The following is a 22,493-nucleotide window of genomic DNA, read 5'->3' as shown; positions in this document are numbered from 1 at the left end:
AATTCCACAAACAAGAAGTGACATTAAAATTGAGCATGAAGAAATGAGAAATGTTTACATTGAGTACAATAAAAAAAACTGAAGTGAGTTGTGCCTCTGCTGAGCAATCAGAGGACCAATATCATTCTGTTGGAAGTGTATTCGCCTGTAAAATACTCAGTCACTACACTATACAGTAAATCTTGTGAAGCCCTTTGAAACATTTCATTAGCTTGATAATGTGCTTTATCTCATGGAGAATTATTGTTTTATTATTGTATATGAAAACAATCTGAATTTGTACTTTCCTTTCCAATTTACAGCGCTGATGATAGATTTGATGCTACTTACCACACCAATGTTCTTGTCAATTCCAGCGGACGCTGCCAATACCTCCCACCAGGTAAATAAGGAGGAATGTCTATGGAAGGGAGGTACTGTTTTTGCAATCTGTGGGGCCTTGTGTGTGTCCTACAATTCATGTACAAAACCAAGACATCAGAATAATCAGTGCTCATTTATATTGGATTTATATTCCAGCCAAATCTAGCCAGCGACTAGCTTCAGTAAAGACACTTCAATATTCACGAAGCTCCAACTACAATATGCACACAACACTGCAATGTACGCAGAACATCAACAATGCAATATGCATGGAAAACTAACCCTGCAATTTATACAAATCACCAACATTACAATATAGTCACATCAATACTATCATATACACTGAACACAAACACTGCAACATACAGAAAGATTTAACATTGCAATATTACACCCAAAATCAACATTGTAATATACACAGAACACTAAACGCTGTAATATACACAAAGCTTAGTTCTGAAGTACAACAACAACAACAAAATTACATTTGTATAGCGCCTTTCACGTCGGGAGCATGTCCCAAGGCGCTGGACAGACAGAGTTTCAGACTCGAGCTCGGGGTCTGGATCGGTGTGGGTGGAGGGCAGTGGGGGAAGGAAGGTGACCGAAGGCACGGTCGAAGAGGACGTACTTGAGATGGGTCTTGAAGGTGGCAAGCGAGGGGTCGAGGCAGAGGGACTGCGGGATGAAGTTCCAGAGGGTGGGTGCAGAGTGGCAGAAGGCCCGCCTGCGAATAGTGGGAGTGAGCAAGGCAGGGGACGTGAAGCAGGCCAGAGCCCGCTTAGCACAGGGAACGAGCAGGATGGTAGGGGGTTAGGAGGTCACAGAGGTAGGGGGGAGCAAGACCTTGAAGGGCTTTGAAGGTGAGGATCAGGATCTTGAACTGTATCCTCTGTGTGATGGGAAGCCAGTGGAGTCAGGCGAGGATGGAGTTGATAGGGTCATGGAGCCTGGTGCGGGAGAGGACATGGGCTGCAGAGTTCTGGATGATCTGCAGCTTATGGAGGGAGGAGTTGGGAGGCCGACAAGCAAGGAGTTTGTATAGTCAAGCCTCGATGTAACAGGGTCTCTTCACATAAAGGAACCTCTAAAGTGACAATCTTATTCAGAGCCACCACAGTATGACTGTCATGTGGAGCATGGTTGTGCCCAAAGCTTTCCATGGCTGCCATTGGAATTGCCACCTAAGGAGCACAGCGGTTGAATCCACTTGGTGAGATTCTGACTGAATTCTGTATCAGTATTTTTACTGAATTCTGAGGGATAGGGTGAAAAGAGAGAGTTCACCTAGCCAATTATTCAAATAATTATCGATTGCAAAAATGTTTTATCAGAGTGGCAGGGTAGCTGCCTATCTCAATTGGCAACACTCTCGCCTCTGAATCAGAAGATTGTGTGTTTAAGACGCACGTCAGGACTTTGAACTGATAAATCTAGAATGACAGAGTGCAATAGTGGGGGATTGATGCTTTGTCAGATGTACTGACCTTTCAAAGAGACATTAAACTGAGATCCCATCAGCCTGGTGGATGTTAAAGGTATCATGGCAGTATTCAAAAAGAGAAGGGAGTTTTTCCTGGTTTCCTGGCCAAAAGGCCCACAAATAAAATTGACTGTTTATGCATTTGGGGGACTTTGCACAGCAATTATCACATGTGGCATTTTTCACCTTATTATTTCCACAACCACAAAAGAAACTCCAGGGTTTATATTTTTAATATGCATTTTAAATGGGATTCTGGTGGAAAATTAACCGTGAGCATGTATAAAAACATATATTTGTAAGTATTTAATTCGAATATGTTTGCAAACTCTAGGTATATTGAAGAGTACGTGTTATATTGATGTCCGCTGGTTCCCCTTTGACATCCAGAAGTGTGAATTAAAATTTGGCTCCTGGACACATAATGGCTGGATGATCGACTTGCAGATGATGGAAGCTGATATTTCAGGCTATATACCAAATGGGGAATGGGATCTTGTTGGTAAGTTTGATTTCCTATAGTTGTTTCACCTATAAAATACAGTCACTGCACTTTACTGTCAAGTGCTTTGAGTCATCCTCCTGACGTGAAAGGCGCTATAGCAAATGTAAGGATTATTATTGTGATGTGCATTGTTGATCAATATTTTCTAAGCAATAGTAACCTTTCAGATGTTGCTTTCCGGGATATTGATTGAGTTAAATTCGTATTAACTGGTTTCAAAAACCTTCCTATAAAGCTACCTGCTACCCCCTCCCACCTTAGTCAAGTTCCCATACCATCTCTGTAAAGCCTTTCATATGCTATGCAATTATTAATTTTATTGTTCTCATCTTACAAAGTGTCATTGAATGACAGCCACAATCTAAGATCCACTTATTGCAAAGAAGGAAGCCCTTCAGCCCATCGTGCCTCTGCTGACTCTTTGAAAGAGCTATCCAATTAGTCTCACTCCCTCGCTCTTATCCCACAACCCTGTAAATTTTTGCTTTTCAAGTATATATACAATTCATTTTTGAAAGTTATTATTGAATCTGTTTCCACCACTCTTTCAGGCAGTACATTCCAGATTGTAACAACTGCTGCATAAAATAATTTCTCCTCAGTTCCCCTCTGGTTCTTTTAGCCGCTAACTCTTGGTTGCCGCGTTTCATCCACAAAATATATAGTCAATTGACCTATATATTCTGCAAAACACTTTGAGACTCTCGAAGACGTGATAAGGTGCTATATCAAATGCAAGCATTATTATTATTATAGTAAGAACCTAGCAAATCTGTCCTTGCGGTCTATGAGCCCATCTTTGTAGTCCCCTCCTGCCTGAGTGGATATTCCATTTTGGTCCTTGCTGCCCAGGTGCGCAGAATCCCAGCCTAACTTGCAGGGACGGGAATCGGGACATTATTTCACCATCTTGATGCGGTTGACACATTCCAACCGGATTTTGGTTTGTCATTGCCGTGTGGGATTTTAACAGCATCAACAACAACGACGACAACAACTTGGATTTATATAGCGCCCTCCACGCCGGACGGTGTCTCAGAGCGCTTTACACTAACAGATCCCGGACCGAGCCAGGGGAAGGGGGGGGAAGGTGACCAAAGGCGCGGTCGAAAAGGAAGGTCTTAATAATAATAATAATAATAATAATAATCCTTGCCTTTGACATAGCGCTTTTCACATCAGGAGGACGTCCCAAAGCGCTTCACAGAACATACTGTAAAGTGAATTGACTGTATATTTGTGGGCGAACGCGGCAGCCAATTGCGCACAGCAATGTCCCACAAACAGTCGTAGATTGAAAATGGCCAATTTATTATTGTTTTTGGTTTTGGAGGGATTATTATTAGGCGTGTGGAGTAAGGAAACTTGGCCAAGGTTTCGCCCTCTGCCTGGAATTGAACTCAGGTCTCTCACTTGCAAAGCGAGTGCTCTAACCACTGAGCTACAGGACTCCGTGTCTTCAGCAGAGACCTGAAAATGGGAAGAGAGGGAGCGAGATGAAGGGAGTGAGGAAGGCAGTTCGAGAGCCTTGGGGCATAGTGGCTGAAGGCACAGCCACTGAGGGTGGAGTGGAGGACTGGGGGACGAGGAGGAGGCCAGAACCGGAGGAACGAAGGCAATGGGTACTGTTTTGAGGAGAGAGGAGGTCAGAGAGGTAGGGGGGTGCAGAAGAGTGCAGGGACTTGATATACAAGGGTGAGGATCTTGAAATCGATCCTCTCTGGGATAGGCAACCAGTGCAGTCTGGCAAGGACTGGGCTGATCGGGGAGCTGAGTTTGGTGCGGGTGAGAATGCGGGCGGCAGAGTTTTGAATGATTTGGATTTTATGAATGGTAGTGGATGGGAGACCGGCGAGGAGGGTGTTAGAGTAGTCCAGCCGAGAGGTGACAAAGGCATGGACCAGAGTTTCAGCGGCTTTTGGGGAGAGGTATTGGCGAAAACGGACGATGCGTTGCAGGTGGAAGAAAGCGGTGCTGGTGAGGGACCGGATGTAGGGGAGGAAGGATAATTGGGGGTCGAACCTGACTCCTAGGTTGCGTACGGGGCATTTATCAACTTGCATTTATAAAGGGCCCTTCATGCGTGGTAACCTCTCGGATTGCTGAACATTGTATTTAAACTGCTTGCGGTGTAACTGTGAAATCTAAGTATAATCAAGGTATCACAGTCTGTATTTCACAGCTGCTTGTGATCTCCAGGGAGCCTCTGCTTTCAGGCCTGTGGTTCATGAACACAATACTTGCTGAACAGTTCTAAAGTGTCTGAATCTTTTATGCACCAAGAATGTTCAACACTGTGCAAAAACTCCTGTTGCTTGAATAATTTTCTCAGAGGAATTCTGTCTCACAATCACAGCATTCACGACCAAATGGATTGCAGTTCATGGCCTGTCACAGATCTTCCCTCAGACAATATTCTGCTCTCAAAGCACCTGCACATCCGTGCTAGAGGTTTGCCCAAATCTTCAGCATTATCTTCCACTGTTACAATGGAATTTCCCCTTGGAAGCAGGAACAGATCCAGCCACTAAGACAGTTGTCCTATAATATACAGAAAAAATATTGTTTCATATCATAGACTCTGCACATGTTTGAACATAGTGGGGTGTGTTCATTTTGGGGAAATTTGGTATGTAATGATGCACTGTTCAGATTAAAGTTTAATGTTAAAATTAATATTTTTTAACATCCATCATGAAACTTTTAGGTCCTGGATTGTAGCCATTCAATGCTGCCTTGCTAGGCTAAGAACAACAAAAGCAACAACCTGCATTTACACAACATCTTTCACAGAGGATCATGCCCATGTTATTGTTTTATTGTTTATATATTCTATATTTATTATTTATGTTTTTGTAATTTATAATAATTAAATATTTATAACTTATTATTGAAAGAACACCTTTCTGCTCTTCGATGGGCCAAACGGTCCCCTTTCGCACTGTAAATTTCTATGAGTCTATAAAGTAGACTCCACTGAGAAGATCCGAGGGCAAATTATCCCATCACATACCACACGGGCTCTAATTCAGAATAATAATAAAAGCTTGCAAGTTTATGGCACCTTTCTTGCAAAGTAAATACCTTGCTGCACCCCACATAATAGAGTAGAAATGAAAGTGAATGTTGCAACATGGCCAATATACAGAATTAATAATAATATTAATAATAGTTATATAATAATACCAATAATAATAATGGGCATATAGGTAAAAGTCATCAAACAGATCACATTTAGGTCAATTCTGTTCATACTTCCCCTTAAATGAATTAAAATACAGTGAACTAATGAGTGTTGAGTATTTTCTACAAACCAAAAAAAGGATGAATGTCAGTGCTGTGAATGGTATAAACATACAACATGTCAGCAGAATGCAGTTAGAGAGAGATAAGTTAACGAGGACAGATGTCTCCTGGATTTTGATTATGGAGATCCTGAGAGATGGTAACTCTAATTACCTGCCCTATCCCCATATCCCCTAATCCCTCTATTTTTTAAAAATATGTCAGTCTCAGCCTTGAAAATGTTCAAGGACTGAGCATCTACAGCCTTCTTGGGTAGTGAATTCCATAAATTCACTACCCTCTGAGTGAAGAAATATTTCCTCAACTCTGTTATAAAAGGCTGACCCTTAATTTTAAGACTGTGACCTCTGGTTATAGATTCTCCTACCAGGGGAAACAGTCCCTCAGTGTCTACTTTATCAGCCCTTTAAGAATCTTATATGTTTCAATAAGATCTCCCCTAATTCTTCTGTACTCTAGAGAATATAGCCCTAGTTTATTCAGCCTATCCTGATAGGTCAGTCCCCTCATCCCAGGAACTAACTGAGTGAATCTACGCTGCACCCCCTCTAGGGCAAGTAATTCCTTTTTTAAATAAGGAGATCAAAACTGCACACAATACTCTAGGTGCGGTCTCCCCAAGGCCCTATACAGTTGCAGCAAGACTTCCCTACTCTTGTACTCTAAACCTTTTGCAATGAACGCTTACATGCCGTTCGCCTTCTTAGTTGCTTGCTGCACCCGCAAACTAACTTTTTGAGACTGGTGTACAAGGACACCCAAATCCCTCTGAACACTATCATTATCTAATCTCTCCCCCTCTAGAAAATAATCTGTTTTTTATTTTTTCTACCTAGGCGAATAACTTCACACTTCCCCACATTAAGTTCCATCTGCCACCTACTCGCCCACTCCCCTAGCCTATCTATATCCCGTTGCAATCTTTTTGCATCATCCTCAGAGTTTATTCTCCCACCTAGTTTAGTGTCATCCGCGAATTTAGATACGTTACATTCAATGTCTTCGTCTAGATCATTGATGTAAATTGTAAATAGCTGAGGCCCAAGCGCTGATCCTTGTGGCACTCCACTAGTCACATCCTGCCAATTCGAGAATGACCCGTTTATCCCTACTCTCTGTTTTCTACCCGTTAGCCACTCTTCAATCCAAGCTAATATGTTCCCATTAATCCCGTGGGCCTTAATCTTGTGCAATAGCCTTTTGTGTGGCACTTTGCCAAATGCCTTCTTAAAATCTAAATATACTACATCTACTGGTTCCCCCCTATCTAACCTGCTAGATACATCTTCAAAAAACTAAAAGATTAGTTAAGCATGACTTCCCTTTTGTAAAGCCATGTTGACTCTGCCTAATCTTGTTATGACCTTCCCGGAATATTTGAAAAGTGAAGGCCTGTACTCTGGCCAATAATCCCCCAAATACATTGATCATTCACCTTAATTCTGTTTGTGGAACTCTGTTATTCATAAACTGGCTACATGTTTGTCAACCAAAACAGTAGTAACTCCCTATAACAGTAATTACCATGAAGCACTTTGAGATATTTTATTGCTATTTAACAATGCAATTTTTTTTTCTTTTTACCTTCTATAAGTGATCCAAGACAACCTCCTTACCATTGCTCACACACCGCAGAACTCCTAATGATAGTTCTCAGATCCAGACTGTGTGTTCCTCTTTCCAAGCATTACCCAAGCAACTGACAAAGACTACTTAGCTTGTGTTCTTGATAAGCCTTGAGCAGCTGTACTAAGATCTCACTGAAATGTACTCATGAGATTATAAAGAGGCTTTTTTTCTCCTTAAATTAACAATGGGTTACTTGTGCAAGAATGTTGCATTAGAAGAATGGAGAACAGCTTGTGAGCTCTGACTGAATTTCATTTGGGTGATTTTCAGCCATGCTTGATACCGAGATCTTATAATAATAATCCTTTCAAGAAAGGATGACGTTGAAAACTGTGAAGTGTAGTGGCTGTGTATATTGTAAGTGAACACAGCAGCCATATTGCATGCAGCAATGCCCCACAAATTGCCATGAAGTGAATTTATCTGGTGGGGCTGTTAGCCAGAACACCAGGAGAAGATAACTTATTTTTTTCAATAGTGCCCTGGAATCTCTGATATCCTCCTGAACAGGCAGATGGCATCTTAGTTTATCATTTCATCTGAAGGACAGCATCACTGACAATACAGTGTTCACTTGCAGAAAGGAGTGAAACAAAGGGAACCAAATTTCCTGCAAGCAGCCCAATAGCAGTTAGCAGTCCTGGGAGTCTTTCTGTGGCCCTCCCAGCATCCACCCTGAATGCATGCTGGAGATGATTTTTTTATATATCAGTTGATATTGAACTAATTTCTGTCCTCAACTATCTAAAACAAGCCCAGTTACTCCAGCAGACATCGTTACCAAAATAGCTTTTGCCAACTGAATTGCAATAATTAAATTTATCAGAGCAAGAGGGAAGGTTACAGTATTTCAAGGAGTAGGTGATTTGAGTTTTGATATTAATTGCTTTGATATGCAATGGCTGTAAATCCAAAGTAAAAGGTTTTCTGTCATTTATAAAAAATGTAAGCACTGTTTGCTTTAGAATGAACACTAATTATTTGAACATGTGAACTAGAGCAGAAGAAATGTTTGAAAGAGTCCTATATCTGTGAAGGTTTCAGCCATCCGGTAACGAGTGTTCAGGCTATCTTCACCATGCAATATGCAACCGTTATCCAGCGAACACATGAGTTGAGATTGCATTGAAGCAAAGACTCAGCGACCATCGACATTTGGGTTGGGTGTCAAAATCTAACCGAAATTGTTTTGGTGTCACGGGTCTAAGTGTCCACAGATATGTTTGATGCTACAATCTGACAGACTACAATCTGACAGACTACAATCTGACAGGCTACAATCTGACAGACTACAATCTGACAGGCTACAATCTGACAGGCTACAATCTGACAGACTACAATCTGACAGGCTACAATCTGACAGGCTACAATCTGACAGGCTACAATCTGACAGGCTACAATCTGACAGGCTACAATCTGACAGGCTACAATCTGACAGACTACAATCTGACAGACTGAGATATTTATTGGAATGGAATGTACACTCTCTCCCTGGAAGGAAGTATCCTGCTTACCTAATTCCAGAAAGTATGAGGAGCAGGTTGGCAATAGCCAAGGTTTAGGGATCCAGAATTTGTGTTGGGATACTGCTGGTGTCTCACCAGCTAAAAACGCATAGCTTGCGTTTGATATTGCTGTCTGGCAAGCTTTCCCATTGCTTGTCCAGCTAGAACACTCTACCTGTCAGGGCTTTGGCTTGCAGGGTTAACTGAGTGGGAGCTGAGTGTGACAAAGCCCTGTCTCCAGTCTCTGTACCCAAATTAAATCCAGTATCAAACGGCCAAATCTACTAACCCATTACACAAACCACTGTGTGCGGATACGTATCTGGTTCATCTCGACTGCTGTGTTGGAATGTGAGGAGAATGTAACTGTCTTCCTGTACAATGAATAATACGCATGTTATTGTGGTCTTGTAGGAGTCCCAGGAAAGAGGAATGAGCGGAACTATGAATGCTGTGAGGAGCCCTATACTGATGTGACCTACACTGTAACAATGCGTCGGCGTACACTGTATTACGGATTAAATCTACTGATTCCATGCGTCTTGATATCTGGGCTGGCGCTCCTTGTATTCTTATTGCCGGCTGATTCTGGAGAGAAAATTTCATTAGGTAAGTCTTAATAATGTACCCTTCCATCGCAGCTTGAGTCATGGCCCCTCTGATTGGCTCCTGTCAGCGCCTCCACACCTCAGGCATCACCATCCATGGATGCACACTCCACCTCATTGAGCCAGTGAGGAACCTCAGTGTCCTGTTCGACCCTCAACTCTCCTTTCTACCCCACATCCGTGCCTTGACCCTTTCTGCCTTCCCCCACCTCTGCAACATTGCCCAGCTCCACCACTGCCTCACCCCTGAGGCTGCCAAAACCCTCATCCATCCATTTATTACAACTAGGCTCAATTACGCCAACTTGCAGCTTGTCAGCCTCCTCAACTCTTTCCTCCACAAGCTGCAGATCATCCAGAACCCTGCAACTCGTGTCCTCTCCCGCACCAGGCTCCATGATCCTATCACCTTCAAACCACTCCACAGCCTTGCTCCTTCCTACCTCTGTGACCTACTAAAGCCATATCAACCTGTTCACTCAGCATCCTCCAGCCTGCTTCACATTCTCCTCCTGCTTCACGTCTCCTCCTGCTTCGCGTCTCCTTCTGTTTCTCCCCTGCATTGGCGGTCAGGCATTCAGCCTCTTTGCCCCCACCCTTTGAAACTCCAAACAAGAGGTCACTAAATCCACAACTGTTTGAGGGACATTGCTGTCCTCTTCAATTGTGCCTATAGTCACCTTTCCTGAACTGCAAGTCGTGAGCTGGGCTCGGCTTCGCAGTCATTGCTATTGAGAACATTGTTGGGAAGGACTGCCTCTGGCACATTTGATGTAATACATATTGAAACCTTACTAAACGAACCCTATTACATTAATGCAATCCCTTATTTTTTAACATGTTGGCTGGTGGGCATGTTCCTGACCATTGTAATGTTAAAAGCTGAAATTGCGCAAATAAGGGTCACTACCATTGTCATGACACACGCTCAGTGCTGCAGAGTTTGCAGGGCACGAATTGCCATGGGTTTGCGCATCATTTCCAATGAAGAGTGATGTTTAAGTGAAGTGAAAAGGTTGTCCGTTTTCAAATGATGTGTCCCAATTCCGAACGTGTACTCTTCAAGGCTGTTTGATTTAACAAAAGGACAGGAGTACCACGTTTCTTATTTCTCTGGAGGGTTACAGCATTTAAAAATAAATGACAATGGGAAATTCACGTATATAATTAATATAGTTAAGTCATAAAACATAACTATTACCTTGAATATGCTGAAAGAATCAGGCAGCTAATGGACTTCTAATGAAATTCCAGAATTATAAAAAAATCCTTATCCTAAACCCTTCTAGGGGCAATAGGATGAAACGTCGAACCTGATTCATCAAAGCTTGCAGAAGCTTCCTTATATTATCCGCCGACATAATCTCAACGTTTGTCTCCAGAGAACTGTACCAGACTTCAGGTGTTTGTCTGTGCAGATTTGCTGCAATCCCACTTTGTAGAGATGGTGTCATTTAGGAGGCTGTGTAGACATACAATGAGTTGCATTGTCCACTGCTGGTCTGTGCGCTCACAGTCAGACCAGGTCGACCCCAAAAATGCTGGGAAATAGCATGTAAATCCATCAGCAAAGCTGCTGATATTCAGGTGCAGGGTTCGGACTTCCTCTGCCCTTGGTTACAGAGTGCTAAAGCACTGTCCCTTTACCTCTGCGTGCACGCAGGTTGTGTGACATCATGACGTTGCAGACAGGATGAGGTCTGTTCATGTGGAGAAGCCAACCTGGAAAATAAACTATAGGAGGCCCTATATTCCACCTGGTCTTATCCTGTAGGAACATCTTAAAATTTAAGATCTGTGCAGAATTGTGCAAACATTTCTTAAATACAGTTTTCATTTGGAAGTCAGCTTCTTACAGCTGCTGTAACGACTGAATTCGAGAATGTGCTAACATTCTGCATGGCTTAAATTTTAAGACAAAGTAGTGTGTGGAGGCAAAGGTTAAGTGGTGCCTTTTGTGCAGCAAGAGACATCACCTAACTCACTGGCTCTGACACCGTGGCTACAGCTGGAAGCTGTCCTGTAAGCTGAATATGCCATCAGATGTCAGCCATTTGCCATTAGTTCATAACAAACATCAGCGCACCATCAGAGCCAGAAGTTATAAAATGCTGCAGTGCCCAGCCAAACAGCTTTATTTCAGATTTTTTAGATCAGACTGAATCCTCCTTTGTGAATGCCTATTATCCTTAATGAATACCTATTATCCTATAATTAAAAGTTATTTTTCCACCTGAAAGTGACAAATCTGGGACTGAACCCAGAGAATGGTATTCCCCAACTGAGCCTTTCAAATCTGAATTATGACCACCTTTGTTTTAAATTTAGCAAAGAAACCTAGAACTGTTTTTTTTAAACTTTACATTTTTACTTTTAAAATAATTTTTTGGGGTCAGTATCCACACAGAGTACCTATTCCCCATTTAAAGTTCCCCCAGAATAAGTGAGAATTATCATATCAGACAAATTATCATCCTAATGGTACAGTAAAGACTGTTTTCTAAGGTTCCCCGCCCTGCCCACTCCATCTATTCAAAAAGAGAAGGGAGTTTACTCCTGGTGTCCTGGCCAACAAATCCCCCAAATTAAATTGGTCACTCGCTCCAAGGCTGTTTGTGGGACACTGATGTGCGTAACTGGCTGCTACATTTGCCCACAAAATACACAGTCAATCCACTTTACTGTGTATTCTGTGAAGTGCTTTGAGACGTCTCAAAGACGTGATAAGGCGCTATGCCAAATGCAAGGATTTTTATTATTGTTATCTAATATTTGGTTAAACTGAATTGGAACTGTCCTCGGTACTTATAAGGTAATGTCAACTAATTGTGTGCATTTACTGTATAATGTGTGACACTCCTTTCTTTCCTGTAGGGATCACTGTGCTCTTGTCCTTAACTGTTTTCATGCTGCTTGTTGCTGAGATTATGCCAGCAACATCTGACTCCGTCCCACTGATCGGTAAGTGCTTGTCCAGTGCAATGCTTTTCCAGTGCAATGCTTATCTCATGCCGTATCTGAACAGCATCAAAACATTTTCTTGACAGAATTGTTCAGTTTCATTCAATATTGTAGTGGTCATTGGGAGTAGTGTGGAAGAACCAGTCGATGCAGCAATAGTTGGTGAACAAACGAGTTGATTCTGTCCAATGTCCAATGCCAACAAATCAGGTAAATAGCATACAGCAGCATGAGGAAAAATCACTTAATCTGTGTCTAGAATTTTTTATATTTATGCAGCATTAGAGAAGGGGGTTTCTCTCTCCTGGTATCCTGGCCAACAAAATTGGTCACTTGTTTCCACGCTGTTTGTGGGACATTGCTATGTACAAATGGGCTGCCACATTTGCCTACAAATACACAGTCACTCCACTTCACAGTAAATCCTGTGAAGCTCTTTCAGGTGTCCTCCCAACGTGAAAGGCGCTATACCAAATGCAAGGATCATTATTATTTGTATTATTTCAGAGTGTCCAGAATTCTCAGAGACAGTCTTGATTTTGTAACTGGTTTTCTTTTAAGTTCTTTCAACTTTTCTTAAGCATTTTTTTTGAGCACTTCAAAATTATGACCCAATTCAACAATTGCCAAATTCTCGACACATAAATAAATGTTACATAAATAGAGTAAATTTAGATCCAGTTGGAAATTCTCCCACCAGAGTAAGTGACAGTAGCCTCCTTACTTGCTCCTCTTTAATCTTAGCTTTCCGAGGTGATGGAATACCTCTAATATCCCTCTAAACTCCAACAAAGGACCATCCACAGGCTTCCCATTTGCAGGGGAGGGTAGATTATACCATTGGGAGGAGGGTGGCATTTTAGCCTGTTGGAGGGTATTATGCTGGAGGTACCATGGATTCCCCTGGACTGGCCACTCGGACCGGCTTGGCCTGCAGGGTGCTATGTAAGATCTCCCCATGTGAAGAGCGCTATATAAATGCAAGTCAATGTTCTCTAATTGGACCCGACAGGAATTTGTACTAATTTCCAGGAGGGTCACAGCTATTTGACAGCTGACGCTGTGCTGTACCTTATGAATTTATTAATGTCCTTACTATTTGGCAGAAGGAAATGAAAGAATTGGTCCAAGAATTTTGCCTCTAGCCACATGTGTCATCAAGGGTTGAAGCATTTGCTCTGAAAAGAAATTAAAGAGTTCAAAACAGAGCACCTGAATCTTCCAGCTAGGAATAATTGAATACACTCCAGGACCAGTCTCTTGCTTTTCAGATCTGGAGCTATGATTAAGAGGGATGGTTGGAGGCATTCGTATCATACTACGAGAGGTGAAATTCTTGGACTGGTCCAAGGGGAACAAAACGGAAGTATTTACCAAGAATGTTTCCATTATTCAAGAACAAAAAACTATAGGAATTTTGCGCTGTCACTAGTTCTTGCTGGATCAAGCAGCTGGTTTTGGATAAGGCTGGTATGCAGCATTGGACTTGAACGTTCAGAACAACAAGGTGGCTGGCATGTCACAAGCTGTCCTGTAATGGTATCTACCACCACACTGAAGGCAGATGTCCGCCAGGTAGCTGATGAGGAAACTCTGAGGCTTGAGGTGATAGTTCCTGGAAGGTCATGAACACATGCTTAAACTCTGCACCTCCAACGGGTGGAACCATCACTCAATGAGAAGGGACCTGTGCCCGAGCTGTGGGCAGGAAAATGGTGGCAGTGCTCTCATGCATTTCATGCTGAGCTGTGGTGGCCAACTGGGAAGGTTGGTACCTGCCATCCACCATGTGAGGGCTCAAACCCACACTTGTCATTTGTCACATAACCAAGTAGTGACTATCCTCCTAAGGGGAGGGGGAGGTAAGTGGGTTCTCCTTGGAGCTGAACTGGCTTCAAGTTGACATTGAGGGCCCCATACCGTATCATATCACGTCATATTAATACTGAACTGTATATAAGCGACTTCTCCAAAAAATCAATGCAACTGGAAAGAAGAATTGAACCCCCTCAAGCCCTGGAACTAGTCAATCTCTTACGTTATCGACTGGCCATGTTTTTTCAGCAGTGTGTCAGCTAACACTAATGTGAATTGACACATTACGATTGTAGTGTAGTTTTACAAGTCACAATTGTATTAACAGCAGAAATGAGCTAAGTATCGATACAATCTTTTCACTATTGCATCTGTGATAGTATTTCTCTCTAAAACCTCACCATGGACAGAATGGACACAATGCAATGGACAAAACCATACAGGAAAAATTATAACAAGCCTTAGTTTAAAATCTAATTTCAGGATGATTCTATTTTATGAGCTAGCTGTCTGAAAAGCAGTGTTACAATACATTATTTCTATTTATTGAATGCAATAAATAAAACATCTGGAGCTTACACTGCCTGAACTCCTTGGGGAATGACTATAAGTACAGGAGACAGCAAGCAGGAAATATAAGGACATTATGGAAGCATTCACTGAACCTGAAAGTTTAAAAAGTGTGGACTGATCTAGGCTAAACAGGTATCCTTAAAAATACCTTTCAGCATGTCTAAAATACAACACTATTTACACATCCCTCAGTCTGGATATATGAACATATTTTTAATATGTTATTTCATAGCTGAGGGGATCTGTAGCTGTGTAGACTATTTCATTATTGGCATAATTGTGCATGTCAACAATAATAATAATCCTCACATTTGACAGTCACGTCGGGAGGACATACCATTATGGTATACTCAGTAAAGCAGGAAACCTTGTTCTGTCTTGCTTCACAGGGTATACTGTAAAATGCAGTAACTATGTTTTGTACATGAATAAAAGTTGGAAACTCAATTCTTTGTTTGCTGGTGAATCTGGAAACTTTTTTTTTTCTGTTTTAAAAAAGACCAGCAGTCTGCAAGATAATAATTCTCAAAGGCAGGAAATTAATATTCAATGTTAAGCACTCTAGTTTGCTTTGAGAAATGGGCTGGGAGCACAGAATCAGCTCAGTCAGAATAAATAGAGCATATAATGTATTATGGCTGTTTGCAACTGAATCCCGCATGAAGTTTCATTCAATTTTCACCGGTCTTCACATTAGGTTTTTATATCTCTCTGACATAAGGCAATAACTGCCACAACCAAATATTTAGGGATTCATAATTCCAAACTGCTTTGGATAAAACATTGTCCTTTTTGACACGCAATGGGCTATCTCTTGTTCCGTAGTACAGCGATGTAGCCGCTTGATTTCCCTGAGATATGATGCATACAGTTCTGATCACCTTGACATTAAGGGGCTGCCCGGGCCCGAGAGGCAGTGAGGAGGAAAAGAGGAGGAGGATTATCATTAGTTACAGAGAAATGGGCTATAAGTAACTATCAAACAAGCTAGGGCTCTTCAGTTTTGAGAAAAGATGACTCAGAGGAACTTCTCAAAGTGCTTCACAGAATATACTGTAAAGTGAATTGACCATGTTTTGCGGGCGAAACAATTGAAAAAGTAAACCCAGATCAATAGTTTAGGCCAGGTTGCTGGTCGCATTTAAAACGCAGCTGTGATGGGGGGAATGGTAGGATGGGTGTTCTGGAAGGATGAGATGACATAGGCTGAAGGGCCTTGTTCATCCAAACCAATCTTGTGATCCTGTTGTAATCTTGTGATGCTAACAAACCAATGGGCTTGACCATAAGTTTGCCCACAACACAGCCTTTAGTCACATTTGATTCCACAACACAGGGAGCACAGAGGAGCTGGGCAGAACAACAATAACACTATCAACAACTTGCATTGATATAGTTCCCTTCACGCGGGCAGCATCTCAGAGCGTTTAACAGTGACGGAGTCTGATGCCGAGCCGGGGGGAGGGAGGAGGTGACTGTAAGCTCGGTTGAAGAGGAAGGTCTTTAGCCGTAATCTAAAAGAGTGGAAGCAGTGGGCAAGGGGGAGAGAGGTCCAAAGCTTTGGGACGTAGTGGCTGAAAGCTAGACTGTCGATGATGGAGCGGAGGGGCGAGGGATAAGCAGGAGGTCAGCGCCAGCCAAACGGAGGAAGTGGGTAGTGGAGTGGCAAGAAAGCAGGTCAGAAAGGTGTTAAGGCGTGAAGGGGTTTGTAGACAATTGAGATGTTCTTGAAATAGATCCATTCTGTGATAGTACACCAGTGAAGCCTGGTGAGGACAGGTGTGATGGGATTATGGAGTTTAATACAGGTGAGAATAGGCAGCAGAATGAAACTCTCTGGGCTCAGGAAAGAGATCTAGTTTGTTGTGTGTTTAACAAGTGTTGAACTTGTTTCTGTGAGATGCAAAGTAAACCTCTAAACTTTTGGCACCACACCTGGGTCCAGGTTTAGAAAGTGACAAAATGAGTTGAATCATGTATTATAATAATAATAATCCTTGCATTTGATATGCGCCTTTTACATTGGAAGGATGTCTTAAAGCATTTCACAGGATTTTACTGTAAAGTATGACTGTAATTTGTAGACAATTTGCTGAAGCCAATTTTCAGACAGCAATATACCACAAAAGGCCATAAAGTGAATGACTAATTTTATCTGGAAGATTGTTGGCCAGGACATCAGAAGAAAGTTTATTTTCAAGTAGTGTCATGGGATCGTGATAAAGTCCACTTAGACAAACAGAGGGACCTGGGTTTAACATTTCATCTCCAACAACACCGCATCACCCCAGAATGAGCTAAAATGTTGATGTGGGAATTCAACCCACAACCTTCTAATTCAGAGGCAGGAGAGCTACCAGCAGTCACAGGCACTTTTAAAGGCTGAATGGTCAAATACACACACACGCACACACAGACAACAACAACAACAACTTGGATTTATATAGCGCCCTCCACGCCGGATAGCATCTCAGAGCGCTTTTACAGTAACGGATCCTGGGACCGAGCCAGGGGGAGGGGGAGGAAGGTGACCAAAGGCGCGGTCGAAAAGAAAGGTCTTCAGCAGAGACCTGAAAATGGGACACACATAACACACATATACATTCACACATAAACACACATGAATACAGATGAATATACATACACAGAATTACACAGGTACATTTACATAAAGACGTGCACCCCACACACATACACACACAGGTTTGTTAAGATATTCCTAGACACATTCTGTTCTTCAGTTCACACATGCCCTTCTAAATCTATCCATAATGACAGGTTAAGGCCTGAACACCCTCTGACTTTAGGAAAATGATTTCGTCCTCAGATTTCTTACGGCTAATTTAATTGTCGTTTGTTTATTTAAAAATACTTGCAGCCAGGCTAAGATTTTTAACCCCAGCTGTTACGATGGCCTTTTAACAATAACATTTTACTTTTAAAACTACTTTTTTTTAAACCTGCATTCAGCAAAGAAGACCGAAGTGCAGTCTCCACAGCCTGACTGAAGGCTCTTTTGCTCAGAGCAGATTAGGACGTCTTTAATCAGAGAGCGGATTTTGTCTTTCCTGACTAATATCGTCCTGAAATATTAATATTGTAAAAGCCAAACTCAATCTGTGCTGCCCCAGATTCTGAAGCAACAGCTGCAATAAATGTCAGACAGATAGCATGTTTTTTTTATTGCTGAAGTAGGAGTGATGCTAAGAGAGTGCACACTGCACAGACATGCACAGCTGAGCATCAAAACATTGCCTACCGCAGAGACAAGTGAAAACAAAGAAGATGGACCAATACAGCTGAATTTTAATATGATTTCAATTGCAATTGCTTCATTTTTTCACCTACAACCTTTCCTGCCTATCCCACAGACTTACCGAACCGCTACACAACCGTGGCATCAGGTTCAATCTCCAGATATCCTTCCTACCCTACATCCGGTCCTTGTACAGACCTTTCCTCCACCTCTGCCATATTCGCCTTTGACCCTATCTTACTTCAAACAGTGCTGAAATCTCTGATTCACGCTTTCGCCACTTCCTGCCTCAATTTTTCCAATATACTCCTCTCTAGTCTCACCAGTTACATCATAAACAAGATCCAGATGATTCAAAACTCTGTCACCCATGTCCTCATCTGTACCAGGCTTCGCACACCCATCAACCCAATTCTTGCCAGGCTCCACTGGCTTCCTGTTGCTGAATGGATTGATTTCAAGATCCTCACTGTCATTTTTAAATCACTTCATCCCTTGTTACCTCCCTTCTCTCCGGTCCAATCACACAAATCATGGAAAAGTATTACATTCAGTCTCAATTTGATGAAAAGTTATTGACCTGAAACAACTAATATTCCTCTCTCCATGGATGCTATCTGACCTGCTGAGTGTTCCCAGCGACTTCTGTGTTTTACCAGATTTCCAGCATCATTGCCTTTTGTTAATTTACAAAGTTGGTTTTCCACATTTCCTCTAGTCCTCTAAGGTTCTTACCATCTAGCCTACTGGACAACTTCTTTATTTATTCTGTCAAAGTGAATTCATTATTAACCTACATAAGCACTTGTCAGAGGACCCCTTACATGCAAGTTTCTGATTGATTGCTCCCTTTACTCCTTAAATTTTGGTTCCTGGAATTTTGCTTTGTAGACAGGTCAATAATATAAGGGGGATAAATACCTTTCAGGGAACCCTAGACAAATTAAGAAGATGTGCCATGATATGTTCTGCCTATGTGTCCATCTGGAAAGCCCTACCCACTGGGATGTTGGTTGTCAGAATTGAGGACATGTTTTCCCTGACAAGTCTCATCAATAAGCCAGACTGGCTAGATTTGTTTATTCCATTAACAGTGATTTAGATCATTCTGTACCTTCCTGGGCTCGTCAGAAGTGTGTTCTCTGAGGCAGATCTGCATCAGGGAGATCCATGCACCACAAGCACATTTTAGACATAGTGAGCTTAAATTTCCATATGAACATTTTATATTGTACAGAATTGTTCACAATTCTTAATTTCAGGCTTAGGTTGAATGCTGGCTCTCACTCACATTACCTGGTGTTAAAGGCCCACAAAATATACAATCAATTCACTTTTATTGAATTGTATATTCTGTGAAGCGTTTTTAGACATCTTGAAGACGCGATAAGGTGCTATATCAAATGCAAGGATTTTCATGATTATATAAACACAGGTTGTTGAGTTGCTTGTTGTGGTGGTTCTTTTTAACAAATGCAGAATTGAAGTATCAGCCTGTAAGATAATTACATCTTAAAATGTAATAACTGGTGATCTTAAGTTGAAAGACAAGACACTGATAGAGGCTAAGATGATGTGGAGTTTCAGGCCAGGTGCTACTTATATATACGCATATTGGGACAAACAAAATCAGTGAACCTGTGGAGAGTTATTGGCGAGTATTCATTTGGCTATATTACAACCACGGAAAGACCATTATAAAACCACAATACTGCAAATGCTGGAAATCCAAAACAAAAACAAAGATTGCTGGGAACACTCAGCAGGTCAGGCAGCATCCATGGAGAAAGGAAAATGGGTCAACGTTTGGGGTCCATGACGAAGTTTGGTAGAAAGTCCTTTCTCCATGGATGCTGCCCGACTTGCTGAGCATTTCATCAATCTCTGTTTTTGTTATGGAAAGACCATTATTGACGTGTGATAAACGACCATTCACTGAAGGGTTTCAGAAACTTCATTGGAAATTGGAAAAAATAAATGGGAACGCGATATAAAAGCAGAACTAAATATAAATGTTTAAAATTAAACAGCTTTAAATGGAAACAGTTGAGTGAAGGAGATTATTGCCTGTCTATTCAGGTGGACATTAAAAATTGCATGACATTACTCCGAAAAGAGAAGGTAGTTTCACCTAGTGCCCTAGCCAACAATCCCCCAGATAAAATTGGTCAGTCACTTCATGGCTGTTTGCGACACATTGCTGTGAGCAAATTGTGGGTGAACACGGTGCTTGCAGTACCCCTAAAATATTCTCTATGGACTTTCGACTCACAGTTAGCATGAAACCAGCTTTTTTTTAGTTCACTGAAAGCCAGCCTCACACTAAGCATGATTCTCAGCCATATGTGGCATCTCTGACTTATTGAACACAGCTTATTGAATGCAATAAATATTACACGAGCTGCAAATTTCACCCCATTGTTTATTTTAAAAAATAATAATAACATGATGCAATAGGCAGCACAATCCCTCATGTTTATTGCACCATCTTTAAAGAGCTTTCCAAAGTGACACTAAATAAAGCACACAAGCAGTCAACATTGTTCAGTGTCAGAAATTTATCTTACATCTACATAAAACCAACAGGCAACCAAAAAGCAAGCTCAATAGAACACATATCACATTTGTTAAACCTCTCATTTAACCACAGTAACAGCCACAAGTGCATTTATCCAGCTGTGGCATGTAGTTTTAATTGAGATCACAGAGCAGTTGCAAAATCATACAAGGAGCTATGTTAGAGAATGTAAAACACCAGACACCAGTGAGATGAACAAACAGGCTTACTGATTTCTGGTAATAATAATAATAATCCTAGCATTGGATACAGCGGCCTATCACGTCGACCCGTCCGCTCTTTCAAGGTACACTCAAAATGTACCTCGTCAACCTCGCTATCAGTCAAAGATTTTGTCCTCACCCAGCTCAGCTCATACTCTCAGCTCCCATTCCCAGCCAGAATTGTCAAACACTTTGGGACATCCTCCCGATATAAAAGGCGCTATAACAACAACAAATTACATATAAGTGTAAATTGTATTGCATTAAGGTGCAAACCGTCAACTATCCAGTGCCTTATGAAATCCTCCTAATGTGTTGTTGTTGTAATATGTAGTCCTAAACTCCAACCCTCCCCTTTTAAGTCCATTATCAAAGTCCCCTCTAACATGACCTCTTGATTTAGTCATTCACCATATGGCCATATAGTGTGCTATAATATATTAAAATTAGTCATCATGGTTATTTATAGTTGTGTTTTTTCAAGGGATACAGAAAATTGGAACTCTTCTCTCAAGGAAAATGTGTGCTAGTGTTACAAGGTTAGATCTTTTTACACATACCAGTGCCTTGGTCATCTCTTATTGTGTTTATAGTGTCTTGAGGAATTCATTGGAACTGAAGTGATAATGGACTACTTCACCCAATGCAGTTGTTTCTTTAAGTTATTCATGAGAGGAAGGATGAAGAAGAAATGTTTTGAAAATTGCTGCCACATTCAGCATCACCCTGATAATAAAATGTTGTATGGTTTTGTGTTTCAGCTCAATACTTTGCAAGCACTATGTTCATCGTGGGTCTGTCTGTGGTTGTCACTGTGCTGGTTCTTCAGTTTCATCACCACGATCCTCATGCGGGGAAAATGCCCAAGTGGGTAAGTCACCAACAAAACACTGAGAAACACTGTGGTTTAATAGATTACTGGCAGGCTATCAACCAGCTGTCAAATAACCTGATGTTTTCTTATTATTCATAAGATAAAGAAAGAACTTGCTTATAACAGCTCATCGGTATTTTACGGCAGCCATTTACACCAGTAAAGGTCCCACAGAGAGCTATAAGTTATGAAAAACTCCCAGTCCTCCCTGTGAATAGTTTCAGTAGGTCTTAGCATCTTCCAGGAAACGGATGAAGAGTACTGGGATAAATAATGATCCTTGCATGTCTCATCTGAGAGACAAATAATTTCTTCGCTACTCTCCCCCTCCCACACACACCAATTTCAGCACAATGATGTCTGACAGAGGCGAGAGTGCTAACAACTGAGACAAGCTATATTGTATTTTATTTTGCTCCTGCTTTGAAATCCTCCATCTCTGCACCATTTCAGATTGTTTTTGAAATGGTGCAAAGACAAAGGATTTCAAAGCTGGAATAAAATAGAATACAATATAGACTTATATAGCACTTTTCACATTAGGAGGATGTCCCAAAGCGCTTGACAATTTTGGTTGGGTACTGGAGCGGAGGAGGGGCGGGGGTGAGAGATGGGAAAGATGACCTAAAGCACAGTCAAAGAGGTATGGTTTGAGGTGTACCTTAAACGAGGCAAGGGAGTGAACGGAGGATAGAAGGTAATGAATATAGAGTTCAATATTGAATGGTAAGAGATTAGTTTAATGCGATGATATTTAACCTGATAATGATGAACATTTACAAGATCATAAGATTGGTTTGGATGAAGACCTTTTGGCCCATCTGATCTCATCCT

General features: G+C 41.5%; 1 protein-coding gene across 1 annotated transcript in view; it reads left to right on the top strand.

Annotated features, from left to right (window-relative positions):
• Positions 1-22,493, top strand: part of chrna8 (cholinergic receptor, nicotinic, alpha 8) — a 118,860-nt gene that overhangs the window by 77,317 nt on the left and 19,050 nt on the right. The window contains exons 5-9 of the mRNA XM_007892056.2: positions 303-382; positions 2,181-2,348; positions 9,206-9,400; positions 12,274-12,360; positions 21,547-21,656. Coding sequence (XP_007890247.2) covers positions 303-382; positions 2,181-2,348; positions 9,206-9,400; positions 12,274-12,360; positions 21,547-21,656 — 640 coding nt within the window. The remainder of the gene's footprint in view (positions 1-302; positions 383-2,180; positions 2,349-9,205; positions 9,401-12,273; positions 12,361-21,546; positions 21,657-22,493) is intronic.

The sequence above is a fragment of the Callorhinchus milii genome, unplaced genomic scaffold, assembly GCF_018977255.1.
Source record: "Callorhinchus milii isolate IMCB2004 unplaced genomic scaffold, IMCB_Cmil_1.0 Scaffold1, whole genome shotgun sequence".
Classification (NCBI taxonomy): domain Eukaryota; kingdom Metazoa; phylum Chordata; class Chondrichthyes; order Chimaeriformes; family Callorhinchidae; genus Callorhinchus; species Callorhinchus milii.
The sequence above is the reverse complement of the archived record's forward strand: the minus strand, read 5'-3'. Positions and strand labels throughout refer to the sequence as shown.